General features: G+C 34.3%; 1 protein-coding gene across 7 annotated transcripts in view; it reads left to right on the top strand.

Moving 5' to 3' along the window:
* Nucleotides 1-23,751, top strand: part of PCDH7 (protocadherin 7) — a 535,818-nt gene that overhangs the window by 198,872 nt on the left and 313,195 nt on the right. For 4 of the 7 annotated variants that reach the window (XM_009206638.4, XM_009206642.3, XM_017958627.3 and 1 more), the window contains exon 2: nt 452-668. In XM_009206638.4, coding sequence (XP_009204902.1) covers nt 452-668 — 217 coding nt within the window. The remainder of the gene's footprint in view (nt 1-451; nt 669-23,751) is intronic. The other 3 variants (XM_009206641.4, XM_009206640.4, XM_009206639.4) reach the window with 2 other exon arrangements.

Raw genomic sequence — 23,751 nt, 5'->3', positions numbered from 1 at the left:
ATTTTATAACTTTGTATCATATGGACAAAGTATTTAAAAATTGAGTCTTCTTACAATGGATTAGTTCAATATTTACTGCCTTCACAAATCACTGACCTTGTTTTTTTAGAGTCCATTTCTGGAAAGCATATCTGAAGTGAATACTATTAGAATAGAAAAAGGTTGAATATGTGGAACTAACATATCAGATTTAAATGTGTGTTTTAGTGAAATTACTGTTTTTTTAATCTCTATTTCTGAAAGGGAATTTCCAATTTTACCATAATAAAATCTAAGTTCTAGACGTTGCCTTAGATAATACATAGTTAACTAACGCAATTTCAACATATCTATTCATTTTGTATTGAATTAGTTGCCGGTAGACCTTAATGTATGTAATTTATGTATTTTTTTTAATAAGATCATTTACAATCTTATATCGTAGTGACATTCAGAATCTTTTCTTTTGCAGCCATTTCGTAGAGTGACGTTTTCTGTTGTGAGTCAGCCTCAGGACCCACATCAGGGGTCACTGCAGAGTTGCTATGACAGCGGGCTGGAGGAGTCAGAAACACCAAGCAGTAAGAGTTCTTCAGGGCCAAGACTGGGTGCCCTTCCACTCCCAGAGGACAACTATGAAAGGACCACGCCGGATGGCAGTGTTGGTGAGGCAGAGCATATGGAAAATGGTAGGGGCAAACACAACATCCACACACATAATCACGCTAGTGAGCCGTAATAAGTTGACTCGCGAAGGTCAGTCTAAAACCAAAATAAAATAGCTGACATTAAAACCATTTTATTTAAGTGATAAATATTTGCTAAAATACAGAAATGCCAAATAAAGGAACATAACTCTGTAGATAAAATTCACCCAAATTGCACCACCATTTTAAAGCATCCTGTCCGAAATAAACGCACTTATAAATAAATCAGAACAGGGCCCACTGTGAAGGAAGCTAAATAAGTGCAGAATTCCTAAACAGTAGTCACCGAGAAAGGTCTTGTCTAATTGTTTTCTTCTATTCATTTTTGTCACGCAACTATTTCCTCAAGTACAACTGTCCAGTCTTAGTGAAAGGAAATGAAAGGAACATACCTTGCTCTACCTTTTCTTGTCCTAGATGTTTAGAAAAGCGTTTTCAAACCTCTCCTTTCCAGTGATCACTGAATAGAGTCAAAGGAGAATAGTACTACTTTGTTCTCCATAATATACAATAAATGCTATTAGAATTTCCCTCTTACTTAAATATAAGCTGTTTTTTTTTTTTTCATTTTTATGTGAGAAGAAGGAAGGAAAATAAATCATAATACTCTGTATTTTTATACTGTTTTGAGGTGATTCTCATAATTACCACAATGGACCTTGTATACATTTTCCTTTAAGTTATACATTTAGATTGCAAATAGCACTTTTAAAACTTTCCACATTTGTTTATATTCTCAGAGATAATTTGGTGATTTATTTTCTGGATTTTGAGTCATAAGTAAATGCCTGAGGAATAGATTTGTGTCAAATAATGGAATGGTAAAATTCATCCGAACTTCATTATTCTTTCAAATATGAAGAGAGAGATACGGTTATACAGAGAGAAAGGAAGAGGAATCACACACATTTTATCCCTAGTAAAACTTGAAATGGATTTATGTCTTTTGCCATCTCAACCCCTGAGTGAAATAAGACACTCTAACTTTTTTTATATACCAGTTTCTTTAGTGCCGATATATATGCAAGTAGAGCATATTAATGCAGGAGAAAGACTGATTTTCTTCTGGAAGTTTACCTATGAATATTAAAATCCAATATTAGAATATAATATATCATAAATGACCCTAAGTGAAAGTATTGCTAAATTATATTATGCTAAATAATTATTTATCCACATTGTTCTCGGGTAAGAAGATATGATATCAGGGTCTGATGACTGATGTCCCTCTTGATTAATTTTGCATAGTTAAAATGGCATTTTGCCTTATGGCTATAAAGGCATGTTTATCTGTGTGTATGGTGGTGTGTGCTTATGTGGATGGGAGTCTGGTGTGGTTTCTAAGAATTACGGTTTTTTTAGTAACTTTTTTAATGGGCATACAATTTTCGTATGAGTTGCAATGCTGATGAAAATATATTTAAGGCAGATATGTTTAAAATTATTTGGAAAAAGAAACTAAAAATACTGTAATTACATACATAATATGTAACTACATATGTAATTTGGATGTCAGCTTTATTAAAAAAGGACTTTGTACCACTGGCATTCTAATCATTTTTTAATGTTAGTTTCTGTTTTATGAGTTTATGCGGATTCATCACCTTTAAAATAATAAATAAATAATGAATAATTAAAAGATAATTATGTAATTGCATGCAATTACATATATGCAATCATATGTACTATAATGTATTCTTTATTACATATGTAACATATGTAATTACAGATGTATATATGTAATATAAAATACATATATAGTACATGTAATTACATGTATGTATGTAATTACAGTATTTTTAATATAGATAGATGATAAATAGAGCATACCTAAGAAGGCAGGATTAATTTAATTTAGGGGTATTACCACATCTGAGATTACCTTTTCATAGGAACATATAATTTTGTTTGTGTTTTAAGAAGTACTTATTCTTACTGTAAAGAACAGAATGTACAATTAAATTTTTATTTTTTGGATGTCAGCTTTATTAAAAAAAGACTTTGTACCACTGGCATTATATTCATTTTTTAATGTTAGTTTCTGTTTTATTAGTTTATGGGGATTCATCACCTTTAAAATAAGAAAGAAATGATGAATAATTAAAATATAATTATATATGACAAACACATGTCAGTTACTTTTGAGGAAACATACATGTCATGGAAAACTTAACAGGTGAGCTTGTTAATAAAATAGAAAGTACAATGAGAAAGAGTTCCAAAAAGCGACCTTTAATTCTTTTTTATAACTAAGTTTTTAAGGCCTGTTAAAAGCAAGGGCCATGATAATGTAATGGATTTTTCCTGATTTTGTATGTGATCAACACTTGAAATTCAGAGTTTGTGTGACCATTTTTCATCTACTAGCTGTGATTCATATTAGCCTTGGTCTATAGGTAATAACAGAATGAAATGTGATGCACTATGGGTGATCTAAATGTAGCAGTTGACCTTTGAGTAACAATTTTGTTGGGTCCATGTTTTCAAACTACTCATCTAGCCATAAAGTGCAATTGTATTGCTTAAATTCTGGTAATTTCATCTTCAATATTAATGGATCATTCTGACATAAATAGAATTGGAATTGAAACCTGTCAAGTATTCATTTGTCACATTTAATTGGAATCCAGGTAATCTGTAGTTTTTTGCTTGACTAGGTTTTAATCAGGATTTGTATTGGATTTTCGTTTGGATTTTCCATTAAAATACCATTTGGGATGCTGTGCTAGTTCCTAATTATTATTACCTCAAATATTTTTCTGGAATTTTAACCTATGTGAAACAATGCAGTTATCACCAAGTGTTTGGGATTAACTTTCATTGTAAAGTTGAGAAGATAATTTCCAGTGCAATAGCAAGCAAAATTCCAATGTCATGCTACAAACCAGGAATAAGTTAGGATCGCTAATGATAAAAATACGTTTTCACAAATGCAAAAAAGGAACTAAAACAGGAAAATTTAAGTGAAATGTACTTACGTTTTACAAAAGTTTTATCTTCCTTCTGTACTGTAGTATGATAAATACAATTTCATTCCAAGGGCCTGTGTGTTAATGCCCTGTTTAACAAGCTTTAAGCTATATTCTAAAACACATTACTGCCAAATGTAGAATGAGGTTTTATTCTGTTATTAGCTAAGGAAAAAGAATACACCATAAGAACAAACATAATTTCTTACCACCAGAATCTAATAATGTAGAATGAGACCCACCATTTTAAAGTTCCAAATCTGTAGAGTGCCTCAGGTCCCTGCAAAGTAATACTAGAAATTACACCATTTAAAAAATAGTTTAAGAAAACCTTATTAGTTACACATTTATTTGTGACAGAGATTACTAATATGTATTTCTTTGCCTTTAATTATCATCAACATTATGATAATCTCATGCTAATCCTTTAGTATCAATCTAATCAAACATTGAAGTAATTGGTTATTTGTTATTTCATTACAATACACTTAGCAATAAAGTAATAATTCATATAGAGTTTATGGTGGGAAATAGGTAATAAAAACATTTGATAATGAAAATGTTAGAATAATTGATGCATATTGCTATGAATTGATAATTCAAGTAAAACCCAAACGTTAGGCTTAAAAGCACCATCTCATGCAAGGCAAGCATTGACTATGCAAGGGTTTGCTCTTATTTTAATTATGCAGTACTCTTCAGACTTTCTCTTGGAGTGGGATAGAATGTTTCTTTAGGTCTATTCTATTTATCCTGGTCCTTCATGCCATGGCCTACTTGATCTTTCCAAAGCCTCCTCTAAATTATCTTTGCAAAGCCAGTTTGCCTTTGCTATGTAAGTCTTTGTGATAATTAGTGTTTAATAAGCTCAGATATAGAAAACACCTCTCTTGGCTTCTCATCTCAATTTTGCCATCGGTTTGGGTGGGCTACTGTCTAAGGAAATTAATAAATCAACTCTGAAACCTTACTGGGTTCCAGGTCCAATAATCTGTGATTCTCTTACATTCAATTTTTCTTGTATCTTTTACGCTATAGAATAGAGATATTTGTCTCATAGTGAGATAGTGAGTGAATTTGACAATGTATGTTAATGTGGGCAGGCCAATAGTGATTCTAGGGCCTTTCTGTCAACCCACACAGCAAGTGCATTTTAATAGTAGAAAATGCATTTTTTACATAAATCAAAGGAGTGGACTGAATCAAATGGTGTGATTTCTGGCCAGGTGGGTGGAAATGTTGGCACCATAGTAGGCCAGTGTGGGAGACAGCTGTGGAGCCTCCTTTAGATCCCACTATGCAAGAGCCATCTGCATCTGATCAAGCCCTGAGTGCAATGCCCTCGAAATACATTAATTATGATTAAGACATTTCACAATAGAATAAACACATATATTTTCTTACTTAGCAATGTGAACTTTGGTCAGAGTGCAAATGAAAAAAAAGATAGGAAATGATATATATTTTTCTGTAGGTAGACTTTCTTAAATATCACACCATAAAAATAAATTAAAAAAAAAAAAAAAACAGCAGATGATCCATAAAACAGGCTTATAAAAAGTTAAATGAGGTTAGAAATTTGGCCACTCTAAATCCCTAATTCATTTTATGCTTCTTGATTTTCTCAGATCTTTAAATAATACTTTTGACTTTTATACATGAATATTTTTGAACTTTCCCTTTCCAAACTTCCTTACTTTGTCACACTTATATAAGCTAAGCTCAACTGTTTGATTCATTCTGTTTCCTTCATCTCTTCGTTCTACATGCATTATACCTTGTCCTTGATTATTTAAACATGCTGCAGTAAACCATGGACTTTTCATATTGCTTTTAGACAGTGTATTTGAAATATCATTGGGAATAAGCCACCAATTTTTAATGGCCAAGTGTAATGGGACTAGAGACTAAATGCATATCTTTGTAGGAGATAAAGGACCTCCTCTTCCTCTCTCCTTTTCTCCTGTTTACCCAATTTTCAAGCAGGCATCTGTCAGGCAAAGTTGTCTGGTTATTGGTTTGTGCTGATTTCATGTAGATTGAGCAAACTTCTCTAGCAAGGCTGCCTCTTCCGTCTTTCCATAGATCCTTATATACTTTTTAATGGCATAAGCACAATACCTAAAAAATCAAATACCTGTCATACCTTTTATCGTCTTCTGCAGGAAGAGACTAACATTCCTTGCTAAGGATTCATTTTCATAGTTTTGCATTTCTCTATGTCACCCTAATTGCCAGTGTCTGACTGAGGCTGCATTTTTTTCATTTTTCCTGTCAATTGTGACATGGGTCTATACCTCCCAAGTATCCCCCAAAAGTCTGTATGCCACCACTTTGGGAGGGTACTATTTACTTTGATTTCTTCATAGTAATATATAGAGAGAGGGATTATAGAGACTGTCTCTAAGCCAGATCTCAACTAATTAAAATGTGTGCTATGTCTGGTAAAAGGAGCAGTACAATCTAAAAGAATCTAAAGAAGGTACTGTCCTAGAGAAGAATTGGCAGTGCTGTGAGTAGAATCTACTAGTTTACAAAACAAGCTTTGAAATCTGATGATATCAGTTTGAATTCCGGCTTTACCTCCTACAAGGAGTATTATTTTCTAACCTCTCTTAGCTTCACTTTGTTCAATTGCAAATCATAGGATTGCAGAAGGAACTAAATAAGACAACAATATATAATAATTTATAAATAAGTAATAAGTTGTATTTTCACTATATTAATTGATAAATTTTTTTGCCATTATTATTTAAATAACAATGATAAATAGTTGGGATTATTATTAACTTCAGGTAGATTTTTTTTTTTTGTTTTTTTGAGAGGGAGTCTTGCTCTGTTGCCCAGGCTGGAGTGCAGTGGCGTGATCTCGGCTCACTGCAAACTCTGCCTCCTGAGTTCACACCATTCTCCTGCCTCAGCCTCCCAAATAGCTGAGACTACAGGCGCCTGCCACCACGCCTGTCTAATTTTTTGTACTTTTAGTAGAGACGGAGTTTCACCATGTTAGCCAGGATGGTCTCCAACTTCTGACCCCATGATCTGCCTGCCTCGGCCTCCCAAAGTGCTGGGATTACAGGTGTGAGCCACCACACCTGGCCAACTTTAGGTAGACTTGATATAATACAATGGCTTAACCATGAGGACTTCATAAAATGCTCAGCCTCACAAATTTAGCATTTTTAAATTACCAGTATATACTCTCACCTTAAATATTTTCCAGTTAATTTTTTGACTTTTGCGTGGAGTACCATAGGGTAGTACTTGTGAGTAGTGACTTATAAATATAGCCAGGACCTAAAATGAGGGGAAGGAAGTCTTCTATCTCTTGGCATCAAATCAACCCACTCTTTGTGTTCTCTGTCATTCAAGGTAGGGAGATGTCATGATCTTTCTACATTCTTTTCTCTTTTTTTAAGTGTTCTAGTTGAATGCATTATTCTTCACCTCCCTTTAAATTGCACCTCCCTTTAAACGGCTGCAAAGTATTCACATTAACAGGGAAAATGAGTTGAAAATAATGTCCAATTAGTATGCTTACCAGATTCTCAGCCCTTTCTTTTCTAATCTCAATATTAATAATTAACTCTGATAAAATGTGTGGCCATATTCCCCTTTTTATTCTAATTTGATCCTTTTAAACTAAATCACTTTGCTGAACCCTTATGACATTTGAGGAGGGAACGAGCTCATCAAATCTCAAAGTGACTTTGGAGGTCAGTTAGTGGTTTTCTTGCCTCCAGACTCCCAAAGCATTTGCTTGTGTGAATTTCAGCACTTGTTGATAATACATTTGATTGTTTTGGTTCCTTATTTAGTTAAGGTATTATTTCAGTCTTTGAATTCTTTTTGCTTATAGATTATATATAATTCTATCCTTCCTCTGATTCTATTGCCAGGTTTATGTATAAAAAGCCTTGTGCTGCTAAAACATAACAAACACTCTTAAGCATCTTCTATTTGGTAAAGGAACTCTGGACTGTTTAAGTGTATTTAAGTATAGTAGTCCCGACCGGACGCGGTGGCTCAAGCCTGTAATCCCAGCACTTCGGGAGGCCGAAACGGGCGGATCACAAGGTCAGGAGATCGAGACCATCCTGGCTAACCCGGGTGAAATCCCCGCCCACTAAAATACAAAAACTAGCTGGGCGAGGTGGCGGGCGCCTGTAGTCCCAGCTACTCGGGAGGCTGAGGCAGGAGAATGGCGTAAACCCGAAAGGCGGATTTGCAGTGAGCTGAGATCCGCCACCGCGACGATTTATAACATAGCGATCTGCCCCCAAAAAAAAGTATAGTAGTCCCATATATATATATGGTTGGTCTTGCTCTGTAGTCCCATATTGAGGATGGCACATTCTTGGCTCACTGTAGCCTCGACCTACCCGGCTCAAGCGATTCTCTCACCTTAGCCAACTAAGTAGCTGGGGTTACAGGCATGCACCACCGTGCCTGTAATTTTGTTTATTTTTTTGTAGAGACAAAGTCTCACTATGTTGCCAAGGCTGGTCTCAAACTCCTGGAATCAAGCGATTATTCTGTCTTGGCCCCGCAAAGTGCCAGGATTAGACATGAGCCACCCTGCCCAGTAAGTTAGTACTCTTAACCTGGGAGGTTAGCCCACCTACTGAAAAGCCATTTTAACTCAATATTCCTCCTCTAAGGTAAAACACCTCCATTGTTATCTCTTCTCTTGCAGGTTTTTAGTAAGTAAAGTAATTTTTGCTTTGCAAATAAAACAAAGGAGAATAATAGGTGTATCTTGTTTCATGGGGTAATTACACAGTGTCAAAGCTGTGGTTATTCATTTTGATTCAACAAAACGATACTGAAAATAAAATATGACCAAGGCTTTCTGAGGAAATTTAAGTAAAGGAGAAAGAATCTCTGCCTTTAAGATGGAAGTTTTTATGTTTGGGAGATACAACTTTGCTCACAGTAAATTAATTATAATGAAAAAAGTAGTAAGCTCATTAGAGAAGTTCAGAGTGGTGTGAGGTACAGAGGGGGGGAAGGAAAATTATATGGAAGAAACAATTATAAACGCAGGTTTTGAAAGTTTTTATTTTATAAATAAAATGTTGGACGGGAAGAAGGCCTTGAAATGTTTTTTTCCTGCACATCCTCTCCCTTTACCTACTCATCTTTGATATATTTAAAAACAATTATTATACTGGTCTGGAGGCTTCATTTGAAGCCAAACAAATTCAGATTATTTGTTTTATTTTTCTAGTCCAGTTACTGTTCCCTTTTTATGTCTTCCTTTTTCCTTTTTTCATTTTTTAATATTAAACACAATTAGTTCAAAAACTCTAAAATTTAGCCTTGATGAAATTGGCAGCAGAAGCTAAATCCAGATCTAAACTATAAAATAGATTAATTTTGTATCTTCCTTTTCTCTCTGCTTATAAACATGGATAATTACTAAAAATGTGTGTGCTGTAAATAAGACCTTTCAAACTCAGTAAGAACCTGTAAATAATCTTTTGAAGTCATTGTTATTTATTTTCAGAAGACCAGTTGTATTACTCAAATTAAATAGATGATTAAATTACATTGGAGTAGAGTAGATTGGATTACATTATATTTATTTAAAAAAGCAACTCATTTGTTTTGTGAAGGTTGCAAATTGTTTTCGTAATTGTTATTTCAAGATTCAAGTTAAGCATACAGGTATTTATATTACAATCCCTTTATACTGAAATATAGCCAGTAGGTTGCTTCATTTTTAATCTTGTCTCTGATAAATTTTACTTAATATATGCAGGTAGATTTTTTGGCATGAAGTCTCATTATCATGTATGTCTTCTCATTATTGTCCAGAAAATATAAGTGTTAAGTTCGTTATAAGAATGAGAAAATATCTGAAATGCATGCAAATTTAAATGCCTCCTCTAGAACAGAGTTTCATATGATAATCTTAAAGGAAATTAATTTTTGATAATATATGTTTAAATAAAATCTGTGATTAGTGATATGTTTTGGGAGTAAACAGACAATAGGATAGTACCCAGCTATCTAGTAATCCCAGCACTTTGGGAGGCCGAGACGGGCGTGGATCACGAGGTCGTGAGAGCTTGTGACCATCCTGGCTAACACGGTGAAACCCCCAGCCCCACTAAAAAATACAAAAACTAGCTGGGCGGGTGGCGGCTTCAGTCTCAGCTACTTGGGAGGCTGAGGCAGGAGAATGGCTGGAACCCGGGAGGCGGGAGCTTGCAGTGAGCCGAGATCAGCCACTGCACTCCAGCCTGGGAGACACAGCTGGTGACACCCCGCCCCCAAACAGCAAAACTAGCTGGGCGAGGGGTGGCGGGCGCCTGTAGTCCCAGCTACTCGGGAGGCTGGAGGCAGGAGACCGGTATGAACCCGAGCTGGAGCTTGCAGTAGCTGAGATCCGCCACTGCACTCCAGCCTGATGTATAGATGGTGACTACTCAAAAACTTTTTCATTTCTGCTTGAAAATATATCTCTCATGGTTTTATTTCTGCTTTGCAATGCTTAGCGTCTTCATTAATTAAGTAGTTCAGAAGCCCTATATGATCTGAGAGTGGTATGCATTTCTGAGGTTGCATTCCTGTGAACCCCAGTGCCCAATGCTGAATTGTGCCCATTGTTTCAATTCCTTGTGAGGCCACATTTCACCAAGGCAGCGTTTGTAGCCAAAGGTCATAGCAACTATAGCTGAAATTTTATACAGTGAATAGGGAATGTAGAGTGTTATAAGAATCCATTGAGTAAAATTCAACGACCATTTGTTGAGCATTTATTTTATGCAAATTTTTATGAAGGACTCAAAGGTGAATGACAGGCTCTGTTTACTAAGAGTTTAAATATTGTCAGAGAGAATGGCGTGTGCAGATTAGATGTTTAAAAGTAAAGGCATGAGAGGCACTATATGGAAAGACTGATTATATGCTACAAGAAGTAGAGGAGGACATGAGTGCGGGTTATAAAAAATCATAGCCATGCTTTGAAGGGTGGAAAAGTAGGGATTTGCTAAGCAGAAATGTGGCTAAGGCTGTGGAGAACAGTGAGAGGTACCAAGGATACCTACCTGAGAGGGTGAGGAAAAACTGGTACCAGTTGCCAACCTGGGAAAAGTGGAAAGAGCAGCACATTTTCATTGGAATGATTCTGGTTAAGACATGCTGTACTTAAGGTATCTTTGAAAAATGCAAGTGATATTTAACAGGATATAGATCTGAAATTTGTGAGTATAAATAAGCAGAAGAATGCAGCTTTAGGAGTCATTAGAACACTGGTAATGCTGGATTCTTGGGAATAATTCAGACTACGATTTAAGTATATGACACCAGATAAGTGACGTTATCCAAACAGAATGTTGAAAAGTACTGAAATATAAGATAATAAAGGAGAAGTAAGTTTCAAGGAATGTGACCGTGAAATACATTAAAAACAAAATCAGGCTGGGCAAGGTGGCTAATGCCTGTAATTGCAGCACTTTGGGAGGCCGAGGTGGGTGGATTGGTTGTGCCCAGGAGTTCCAGACATGCCTGGGCAACATAGCGAGACCCTGCCTCTACAAAAAATAGTTTAAAAATTAGCCAGATGTAGTGACACATGCCTGTAGTCCTAGCCACTTAGGAGGTTGATGAGGGAGGAGGGCTTGTGCCCAGAAGTTCCAGGCTGCAGTGAGCTTTTATTATGGCAGTGCACTCCAGCCTGAGTGACAGACTGAGACCCTGTCTCTAAACAAAACAAAACACAAACAAACAAAAAAGTAAAAACTGAAACAAACAAAATGTGACAGGATAAATGAAGTTAGCATTGGGAAAGTAGTAACTATCAAATATCTAGTCCTACAGAGATGAAGATGAAGAAGTAGACGTGTGGGATCATGTAGATACTGATTAACGAAGAGAGTTAGGTCATTTGCATGGGAGGTATTTTGTGTTTTTACCACCCTTCTTCCCCACTGTACCATAAACTGCTTAAAGACAGGATCTGTGCCTTGGCTACCGTTGTATGATACTTCTGGAATTATTCTTCCATATACGTGTCCAAAATAAAACACAAAGTTGAATTAAAGTTGTATGTACTAGACGGGCATGGTGACTCACGCCTGTAATCCCAGCACTTTGGGAGGCCGAGGTGGGTGGATCACTTGAGGTCAGGAGTTCGAGACCAGCCTGACCAACGTGGAGAAACCCCATCTCTACTAAAAGTACAAAATTAACCAGGTGTGGTGGCTCATGCCTGTAATCCCAGTTACTCAGGAGGTTGAGGTAAGAGAATCACTTGAACTTGGGAGACGGAGGTTGCGGTGAGCCGAGATCGCGCATTGCCCTCCAATCTGAGCAACGAGGGCGAAACTCTATCTCAAAAATAAATAAATAAATAAATAAATAAATAAATAAATAAATAAATAAATAAATAAAATTGTATGTACGAAATAGGGACCCGATGTTGCTGATACAGATTTAACAGAATTGAGACAACTCAGAAAGCTGGAGATCAGAAAATGGAATTAAGAACACACTTGAGAATTTCTTTCCCAGGTCACCAAGTTCATTGTGACATCATTATCAGAGGCGGGGGCATGGTGGCATCTTTTGATATCAATCTTAATGAATTTCTAACCGCCTTATGCTTCTATTTTTCAGGACTTTTTTTTTTTTTACAAAATTTTCAGAAAGTACCATAGAGTGTGACATTTCTGTATAATAGTTTTTGCTGTCTTTTCTTGAGTGATATAATACTAATTCATTGAATTAGTTTTGTCCTCTACTATTACTTTTATATTTTATTTTATACTATGCAATTATTTGACCATTTGACTTAAAATTAAAAGAGTATGTGACTAATTACATTTATGGTGAGATCTAATGATTTATAACATTTCCTGGTCATCATAAAAAAAATTTTGTGATTTTAAGATTCTTGACATTGTAACAGTGCTATCAATTGTCAGTAATAGTATACAAGTAGGTGTGCTTCAAAACATAAATCAAGAAAATAGAATCTGAATGAGAAATAAATTCAATTGTATAGTAAAAGGACTAATTCCAGTCTATTTTATGTTTGCATAACACCACAGAAATGTCGTGTCACTATGCCTACCACAGCTAGTGCACCATCCAAGGAAAGAAATACTTCCAAATATATTACGTGCAAAGTCATACAAATAATGATTTGGCAGGAAGAATTTTTTTTTTTTTTTTTTTTTTTGAGATGGAGTCTTACTCTGTTGCCCTTTTAATGTTGTTTATAACCTAAAGAAATGAAACCACCAATGACACATAAAGTTATTATTTATTTGTGTTCATTGTTGCTTTATAGGAGTTATGTATAAGTACTGTGTTGATAAAAAGTCTACCAGTTCAAGATAATCTAAACAATTGCTACAAAATGATGTCCAAGTAAAAAAATGCAACTCCCATTAATCACTCATATGTATATTTGTTTCATGGAAAACCTCTGCTAATGTCCATTTTTTGATATGTGTATGCACTCCCCATTGTCCTGAAACATCAAGTAGAATGTATGTAAATGTGGTATGTGACAAGAGAAGGCTACCTGGCTGATTACAGAGTGACCTCTGAGTGGTATCTGTACATTGCTTTCTAGATCCGTAAAACACAAATTTTTCAGTGCCTCAGAATTGTACAGAACCAAGCATGACAACCAAGTCTCAACAACATTACAAGATCCTAATGTCAAACTGAACATTGGTTTATTGAACTTAGAACAGGAGAATATCCCATTCAGTAGGTAAAAAAGTCTCTGCCTCCTCTTCAAAGTAATACCCTTTCTTTAAGGAGATCCAAGGAAAATCAGCCCAGCTCTTAAAATGTTGCCTAAAGAGGAGATGGAATCAGAAGAGGAGTTTCTTTTCTTCCTTTTTCTTTCTTTCTTTCTTTTTCTTTTCTTTTCTTTTTTTTTCTTTTTTTTTTTTTTTTTTTTTTTGAGACAGAGTCTTGCTCTGTCGCCAGGCTGGAGTGCAGTTGGGTGATCTTGACTCACTGCAACCTCTGCCTCCCGGGTTCAAGCGATCCTCCTGCCTCAGCCTCCCAGGTAGCTGGGACTACAGGCGCATGCTACCACCCCAGCTAATTTTTGTATTTTTAGTAGAGGCGGGGTTTCACCATGTTAGCCAGGATGGTCTCAATCCCCTTTCCTCGCGATCTGCCCGCCTCGGCCTCCCAAAGTGCTGGGAGTACAGTTGTGAGCCACCGCGCCCAGTCACAAGTTTCTTAATCCACACACTGAGGCTTGATGCGGCCTGCAGAAACAAATCTATCTTTGAGATCATCTGGAAAACACATTGCTTTTGCTCCCTAGATTCAGTGCTTCTTTCAGTGCCAGCTACTAACCACAATCTTGTGTCTCTAACTTATGCTTGTTGCTGTTTGTTTTCTCTTGTCTTTAGGGTCATCTATTAAGGATTTTGCATATTCTTTCTTAAAATATATAAAGGAGTTTTTTCAATAATAGCTTTAGGCCTGCTTATATAACCAGACTTCATTTCTCTCCTTGCTTCTGGTCCATTCTATAAGGTGTCTTTGCGCTCTCTAAACATTCACCAACTATCCATCAATTATTTAGTTGTTTACTTGGCAATTCCCTGCTATTACTCTTGTGTAGGTGATACCTGACACTCACAACTGTGTGCATAAGAAACAATTCCAGATTTATGTGTAATTTTAAAAATCATTAATTAAATGCTCCTAATTCTCAGGTAATTCTCACCTAAAACAAGCTCGATCTTTAATTATGTGAGTACTTGAGGAAATGGAGTTTCAGGGCCCAGTCTTTATGATTTCCCTTCACTGTGGTGAAGCAATCTAACCATACATCAGCTTTCAATAGGTAACTGGAAGCAACATGTTCACGCGGAACCATATTTTATCAGAGTTTTTCCCTGTAAGCTTACTGCCCTTTATTCAGTGTGATCAATTGCATTCAGCCTTCACTAGTTCTTTGAGAATTCAATTTTGAGAGGCATTTCTAGTTTCCTGGACAACATTGGTCCATCTCTTTCTCCCAGAATAATGAAGATCTAAAATCTAATTCTTGCCTATTTCAGCCCCAGACTGTTTTCATCCTCTTTTGTGAAATCAAGCCAGTATGCTTTTTCTTTTGCTGCCCACGTCTGAGTATTATCTATGTCCCCAGGATCAAGTAGCTATTAAATTACTTCTATAAATTGCCCATGGGTTTAGAGATCCCTGTGTGTGTGTTTTTTAAGTAACCACATTTTATTTTAGAACACAAAGTACAGGACTTCTGATTTGATTATTTAGCTTCTTAAACTTTTTCTGAAGTTTTTTGAAAATAGCAGGGAAAATACATTATCACTCTTCTTTACCTTAATGAAAATTCTCAGTTCCTCTGTCATTTCATTTCTGAAGGAGAATTAGAGGACTGTTCCACAAACTGACTCTTGGGCTTCATATTTTTTCTTTATTTCTCCATTCTAATGATCTATTCCTTTGCCTTTCCTAAACTCACCATCTCATGCACACTTTCTTCTTTATAATACCTTATCATGACCTTTTGGAGATTAAATAATTCAGTTTCTCTACCAGAAGTCATTATATTTGAGTCATTTTTGACTATCAAGTTTCTCTTTTCCTTTGGGATACCTTCTAGAAGAGTCTATTTAATATTTTCAGTTTTAAAAAATCCTTCTTAAATATAACAATTCTACTGTATTGTAATGTATCATATAATCTGTACATTTGCAAAGAATTAGAGCAAGATACCTTGGGTTCTAGTTCAAGCTCTGTCACATTTCCAGAAAGAGAACCTGGGTCAATTCATGTAATATCTCCTTCACTTACACAATAGGTACAATAAATATAATAATAATTGCCCTATCTTCCTCAAAGGGTTATGTGCACTTGAACATATTTTTTTGGAAGTTAGCATTAATAAAAGTATGCTAAAGTATTACTGAAGTATTACTTTACTATATTTAGTTATTTATGGACATCTTATTACTGATGTATTGCTGAAGTATTACTTTACTGTATTTAGTTATTTATAGAAGTATTGAATGCTGAAGTATTATTTTACTGTATTTACTTATAGATACCTTAAAATTGCTGGTAACTAGTTCTACAACAGTCTTTTTCCACATTAAATCAGACTCGCAATGTTCACAATATTTATTAAATGCATGATTATTTTCTTACCTCCAGAAATGTTTACTGGCCTCACTTATATTTAGCTGTAAAGGTAAGTCATGTCTTGGCCCCTTTTGAATTGCCTATTGGTTTCCAATTCTCTAGGCTAAGAGTACATGGGTCTCTAACTACTGTGAACAAGTTCTAGTATGTATAACAAATATAATTCTATGAAAACTGTAGAGAAATAAAACATTAATAATATCACGTCTATTTTCTACAAGCTAAATGGCTCTGTCTTTAGGAAATCTGCATATATTTTCCTGGATTTATTGTAAAGGAGTAGTAAATGACAGAAACCAGTAACTCACAGAGATATTCATCAAGTAATTATTAAAGATCATTCACTGAGCAGTAGCAGAGTAGTTCCAAAAAGCCTGAGATTACAGACAACCCTCAAATATTCAGAGCAGTGAGCAAAGCCTTGTAAAGATTATCACCGATCACAGAGTGTGGATAGGATCTGCCAATTAGGCACCAATTCATAGCCCTTATTCACATCTCCATTTAAACTGCTAATTAAGCCAAATAAATTTGTAAATGTAGAAATCAACTTTTATGGGATATTTGAGATAATTTTCGGAGCACAGAGCAAAACACCCCAATTACAATACAATGCGAGCACAAAAGGCTTCATGAAGTAATCTAAAGGCACCACGTCATCACAGTGTCAGAGATAAATGAATTGTAATTGTTTTGGTATTCACTCCCTCTTATAAATACACATAAAATGAAAGAGGCACTAAAAAAGAACAACATAAAGTGGATAACCTATCCATCAAAAATATTTACTAGAATGGTAAAATAGTATCCTTATTAAATGTAGAAAAAGAAAAGATAAACAGAGCAAGGAATAATTGAATTAGTAAATTAATTCTTTTATAGTACATTGGTGTCTACCTGAGGGTTCTATATAATCATTTGCTTTACAGTATCACTCAGAGCAAGGTAATGTCGACATTTTACAGATGATAAAAGTGAGGAGAAGAAGATATGGAAAGTTGTAGTTAATACCTGAAAACTCTTAGTATTTAATACGTGATAGCTTTTATTTTTTATTATTTGTCGCTATTAACTCTAAAGGGCTATATTTGCGTTATTGAATTCAAAGTTTATGAAAACTTATTATAGCCATTTTAATTATTTATATTTTAAAAACTCATTTAAGTAGAAAAACATTTAGTTTTTATGTTATATTTAATAGAAGCACTGATTTATTGCATAGTTTTAAGCAAATCCCTTAGCCCTTTGTTGTCTCATTGTCTAAGGCAGGCAATACACTTTGCTCTACCTATTTTTCAAGTAATTTCTCTTTTCATCTGTGTATTATAAAGCACAGTGCACTTTTTAAATTTTTTGCATAAAGCAATATTTATTTTATGATTGAGAACCAATGTAAATTATGACTTTGATGTTGGTACCTGGGATTATGACTCAGATGGTCAAGTATTCACATCACAAAAATTAGGAAGAGGCTAATAGATTTTGGTGGGAGGTGCTGTTTTTATTTGCTTGTTTGTTTCAGAATAACAGAATAATAGACTCAGTATCATGAACCAATTAAAGAAATATACCCAAAATAAGGTAAGAAGAATCAATACCAGATGCTTTATTTATGGTTAAACTTGACAGTTATATCACTTTTGACTGTAATTCATTGGTAGTTCATTCAGAACACACACACACACACACACACACACACACACACACAGAGAGAGACACACACATACCTGCATTGTATTCTTCTACCAAGGTAGAGAAGATGCTTAACTCTTGGGAGGAGGATAAGAAATGGGAGGAGGCATAAGAAAATATTGCATTAAGAGCCTGATTCTGGAGTTGGTCCCATGACTCCCAATGATTGTGGAAACAAAGCAATTAACTTTTTAATTATGCAAACCATTCAGTAAAGTAAGCAGTAAAAAATATGTTAGTTTATTTAATACTTCTAATATTCTCAGTAATGTTGGAAATTTCGAACTAAGCAAAAAACTTTAGCTAAATGTGTAAACTCAGATTTTTCTTTCAAGTTTTTCTCTCTGCTGAATAAATACAGGAAAATATTTCCACATCCATATCATTGCTTTCAAAACTGCTAGATAATCCATTTTAAATCATATGATTTTTATAATATGTGATTCAATTAGAAAATATCTTAGCTATTTTGAGTCTTGGTCACAAATATTTTTAACTGCAACACAAGTCACAACCCTTCCTCCTGCCTCGCTAGGGAATATTTATTTTAATTATGCCTGCCAGTTGATCTAAATTATTGAACCTGCTCGAACTTGCTGAAGAATTAGAAGCTTCCTTGGATACAGTAACAAATTAAAGTAAAATGGAAAACAATTTTGAAATTACCAGCATGACAGAAATAAAAGGGAATATATATTATGCACACTAACACATTTTCAAGTTTCCTTGTTCTCAAGTATATCTCATTAAATCTCTTTATGGCCAGGAGAGGATATGCCTTACAAAAGTGGATCAATGACTCGACTGGAGCAAGCATTTAAAATATTGTAAATTTCCTATTCTAATATCAGGATATCTTGGGATTTTTATTTGACATATGGAATCATGTCATCTATTTAGGAACACACATGCAGAAAAGATGCATATTTCAAAGTAGAATTAAGTAAAAATATGTGTTTCCACTGAGAAGCTAGCATGTGTAGCTTGCTAATAATTGACCTCGTCATTAAGCAACTTTCAGCCCCCATGTACCAATTCTGCTCCTTTGTAATTATCATATATATTTTACGATCAGTGGTAAGGCTTTTATTTCCTTCCTGGGAGTAAGGCAGGACACTTCTGACGTGGTTAGGACAATTCTCTTGTAGCAATAGGGGGAAAAAAGAACAAAAAATGTAATATAGCTACATGGAGAGATGTCTGCCTCTGAGCTCTTTTCATTTTAGCAGCTTGAGAAATATTGCTCCACGTTATTGCTCAGACACACATTCTTTCTAAACGAAGGTTACTGCCGTTGATTCCCAAGAGCTAAAGGATTCATTTTAATATTTTTGCACTTCATTTAGCTAGTCTCCTTATTGATTGGACTTTATGAACTATCTACTTGTACGTGACATGCATTCCTAAGCAAATTTGAGGACAAATATTTCCTGGATCAACATGTAGAGAACCTGACTTCCCAATTACTGTATATTTTGGATACTCATTCTGAAATTTATGAGCAAACTTTAGAAAGAACTGGCGCTGCTCATTGGGGAAAAACATACACACACACACACACACACACACACACACACACCTGCCTTGATCAGCTAGGCCAAGCAGGTTTGAGGCACCTCCTGGAAATAATTTGAGTAATAAATTATCCTTTCAGAAAGATTTTATTTTGGAAATGTTCCATTAAATTAAAATCAATTGTTTCACACCTTGCAAACTTGACAGTCTCTTATTATATTGAGATATTTTTATATTGTAAAATTAAGTAATATTTTTTATAATATAGTAAGCTTTAATAAGTGACCAGTAGAAAATTTGTAGTGTATGTGCCTTAAAATTCATTTTTTTCTCTTATTACTTAACATGCCAATTTGAAATTTAATATAATCTTTTAAGTAATATACTGACAGAGAAACCCTGTAAGCTGAACTTAAGATTGTAGTTTCCTAATTGCCTTCTAATGCTTTTTCCCCTCCAGAATAAAGTGTGTCCTTATATTTTTATAATACGGAGTTAAAAATATACAAATATATTTTAGAGTATTTCAAAATACTGCTTTAAGGTTATTTCAGTGAACTGCTCAAGTACTTCATCATTTTGAAATGTCCTTTACACCTAAAGCTCTAATTTTCCATACAAGGGATATTGTTTTTTAATACAAGCCTGAAAATCCCTGGGAGCACTTAGGCCTGCCACCGTCAATGCACAATAAGAGGTCTCAACAAGAAACCCCATGCCCTGAGACTGATGCTGACAGTTGGTATTTTAAGTTTCTGTTGAAAACTTATGATAATCCGATGTAAATGTGCCGTTATTTGTAATAACCATTTCAGTATTGTGGTATATTAGGCTTTTCATGCACTTTCTCTCAGCACTGGAACCCAGCCATTATTCTGTCTTTGGCTTCTGTATTGCTTGCTATAATAAAGTCCTTCTGATACTACTGGTAATAAACCTTCACGGATGCAATCCAAGATAGACCCTACTGATAACTGAATTCTCTTTAATAGTGAATTGTATTCTTGTGAGACTCCAGCATAGTTATTTTCCTTTAGAGTTAAGGGTTTTACATTGAAATAGTATTTATTTATTTATTTATTTATTTATATCATTGGAGAGTTTCACTGCCATGACTAAGAAAATTGCTCCATAAAATACTTGGTAATGTAAATGTGAGAATGAAAGTTATACGTCTGATGATTTGTCAAATTTATGGCTTGTACCAACACAACTGTCTCTATAAAGGAATTTAATGCACACATTGGAGAATATTCCTGTAATGCCTAGTAAAAATGGATGCTGTTATACTATGAGATCTCAAAAGCAGGAATCACTCTAGAATTATCCCTTTGACATTTCTAATCATGCATGACCTGGCTTCACAAATCTAAATTTGATATAGGAAAACTTAAAATAAGCATTTATTACAGAAGTACCTGCCCTCCCACAGAGGATAACATTCCATGTGTAGGGCCTGCTTTTGATATATTTCTTTACCTGTTTCTTTTATTGGCAAGCAATGGAAGAGTCAATTAAGAGTAGGAAGTTTAACTGGATTCACATTAGAAGAAAAGGAGGTCAAAGTTGATGAGCACGTGCCTAGAATCTGAGATCAATGATTACCCCTGATGGAAGAATAATGATGTGGTAGGCCAAACACACAAAAAAACAAAAAACAAAAAACAAAAACAAAAAAATTGAGGGTTATACCAATAGCCTGAAAATGCATTAACATATTGAAATATGTTTAGCCTCTTTCTTTGTCTTCCAAGAATTTGGTTTTAAAAAGTATGAGTCCCCATTTTAAAGAGTAGATTTTTTTTTTTTTGCCTTGAATTTAAAATTTTTGCCTTGATAAAAAATTATCACAATTTCTGAACTGATTTTGATTGAAATTCTATTGACAAATTCAGTGTATTTGGTCAGTAAAATTTTTATTTTATAAAATGGTAATTTTAGGATTCTTTTTATAGTGAACTTCCATTGATATATGTTCATTGATATTTGAAAAATCCCAACGTTGTAGCCACTTAATATTTTATAGAATTATATTTTTGCAAACCCAAATAATACACTAGCATAGTACAAAAGTATTATTTGTGCATTATGTATAAATAGAGAATACTAAGACAAAGATTTAGTTTCTTTTTGTACAGTGTTCTTAAAATAACCTTAGCTATCATTTTTACAATGAAATTCTTGTGGCATATGGCTTATTCTCAAGTTTACCCTCCCCTCAACCAGGAAATGTATTACTTAACTGAGACATAAAAGAGCATAGATGGTGAGGGAGAGAAGGAACAGGTCCTTCACATACATTAGCAGGCCCTTATGCTCTTTATTAAGTTTGATGATAGTCAGCCAATTCAGGCAGCTGATTGAAATAAGAAGAAATCAGCAATTTTGCAGGAGTGTGAAAACATGTGCACATGTACCTCGCTCCTGCAGTTTTATCATCTGTCAGATTTCTCAAGAGTATACCATATTTTTTTTTCGGCTTGAAATAAAACATTGGGAATATATACATACATAATGAAATGAGATATATGCTTTGAGGGAATAGCATTGCCCAAAGTTAACAGATAGTTCATATGATTTAAATGATTCTATTTGGAAAAGTATTCTCATATATAAACTGAATTCCAACTTAGAGTATGCTGCTTATCTTTTTAGTTGTACATGAATGTGGTGAGCAAGAAATAATTTAAAAATTTTTAGTAAGAATCTAGGATGCTTTATTGTCAAAGAACAACTTGTATTTTAAAAATAAATTAAAATACATTAAGAACAGTGTGTGAAGTATTTCCAGTAGATAGGGTGAACAGACTGTTTTACTTTTCTTCTATTCTACATGTCTGTGAATAATCATTCCTTGAAGTTTAAAATTATAAATAACAGTGCAAAATGGTGTTATTTCTACTTTACGAGGGAAATCATCCATTTTGTTTTCATTTTCTTTTGGGTAAACTCAAAATGGCTTTGTGTAGCTTCCGTTAATCTTATTCAAGACTGAAGCATTTTTGACAAAGGAATGTTTCCCAATTTTGAGTAGATTATTACATTTATATGGCTAAATTGACTCAGAATTGACAACTGTTGTTTGACTTGGCAAAGTTAGAATATGGTAGTTGATACTAAGAGGAGGGATGTAACAAGTTGTAAAGACAAGAAATTTCAAAGAAGAACCTATAACAGTATTTTATTTTATTCTACTGTTTAAAATGGAAATATAAAAATTATCACTTGATTGTGATATTGTTGATTACTCCACAACCTGCCCACACATACGTGCACAGACACATGAGACCAAAAAAAAAAAAAAAATGAGATAAAATTTACTATCTAATATTAACTTTAGCTATTCAGACAGTCCTTTGTAAATCCTAGATATCTGTGCTAGGTGGAGTTAGAAACCTGTCTAGGTGGATATAACCTTTACTCTCAGTATTTACAAGGTCAGGATGTGAGAAGTTATAAGGTGAAGAGCTTGGTTTAAGTTTTAGGGTATGTAATTTAAAAAAACAAATTCTTTTGAAAATAGTTTCTAGAATTATTTGTAACACATTGAGTGGGGTGGAGGCCTGAATTCACTTATTAATTTAGTATCCTACCTTACTAGACTTTATGCTACATGATGACATGCGTTTGGAGACCATGTTTTCTGGTTTACCATAATATGTCCAGCTAAACTAGGACAGGGTGTTGCATATAATAGAGTCTCAATAAATTTTTGAATTAATTAATGAATAAATGAATATTCGAATCAAGGACTTACAATTTCCATTATTACCCATGCTTTAATGTTTTTTTTTGCTTGCTCTTCTGGTAAATTAATCTACATTGAATTGTGTTAGTAAAGAAATTAATCAAAATTATTAATTAGTATAAAACATACCGTATAAAAAATAAATTCAATTTGCTAATCCTAAGTTCTTTATAGAGCCTTGATGAAGCGTGCTTTATATTTCAAAATCATGCTTCTCTACGAGGTATAAATTTTTACCTTCAGTGTCCTAATTGGCAGAACTGAGGTGTATCAATGGCAAATCTTTATCTTATAGTTGAGAAATTGTTTTTCTAAATGTTCCATCCCTCAGGGACCTGAGGACCTCAAGGACTTGAAGATCAAAGATAGCGTGATGATGGTGCATACCTAGCATGGAGAAAAGTCCATATATTTCCTGTGTACTTTGCCCTTAAAAAAATTATTTTCTAGACAAGTTGGTATTGATTAGTAAACTTTATGAGTAACCCAGGTTGAGAACATCACAATTGCGAATTTGAATTCTTACTACATTGGTGATACATGTTGAAGTATGTATTTATTTACATATTCATTCATTTCTTTATTACTAAAATATTATTGAAATCTGATTTCAAAGACAGCTGTGAGATTCAGGTAGAGACAACCTACTTAAGCAATGGAAGAGGTAGGTTAAATTTCTGTCTTGAGAAAGTTTTTCTTTTTTCCTAATCATGCTACTCTTTACACATTTCATTCTGTTTTTATGAAGATCCTGGAATACTTTTTAAAAATTATAGTTTGTTTTTTTCTTTTTCCCTGGGAGAAGATAGAGTGACACTGGGTGGAAATCAAGATTTGCTATGGGTTTGCAAAAGCCTGCATAGGAAATAATTCTCTGAGTTTCCAAGGTAGTTTATTGCATATTATCATATTTCTATTTTTAAATCACTTTCATTCATCTTGAACCTCCATATCAATACGGCTTCATTGCTGCCCTTTTCACCCTTGT

The sequence above is a fragment of the Papio anubis genome, chromosome 3, assembly GCF_008728515.1.
Source record: "Papio anubis isolate 15944 chromosome 3, Panubis1.0, whole genome shotgun sequence".
NCBI lineage: Eukaryota > Metazoa > Chordata > Mammalia > Primates > Cercopithecidae > Papio > Papio anubis.
This window is presented reverse-complemented; position numbering and strand designations above follow the sequence as displayed.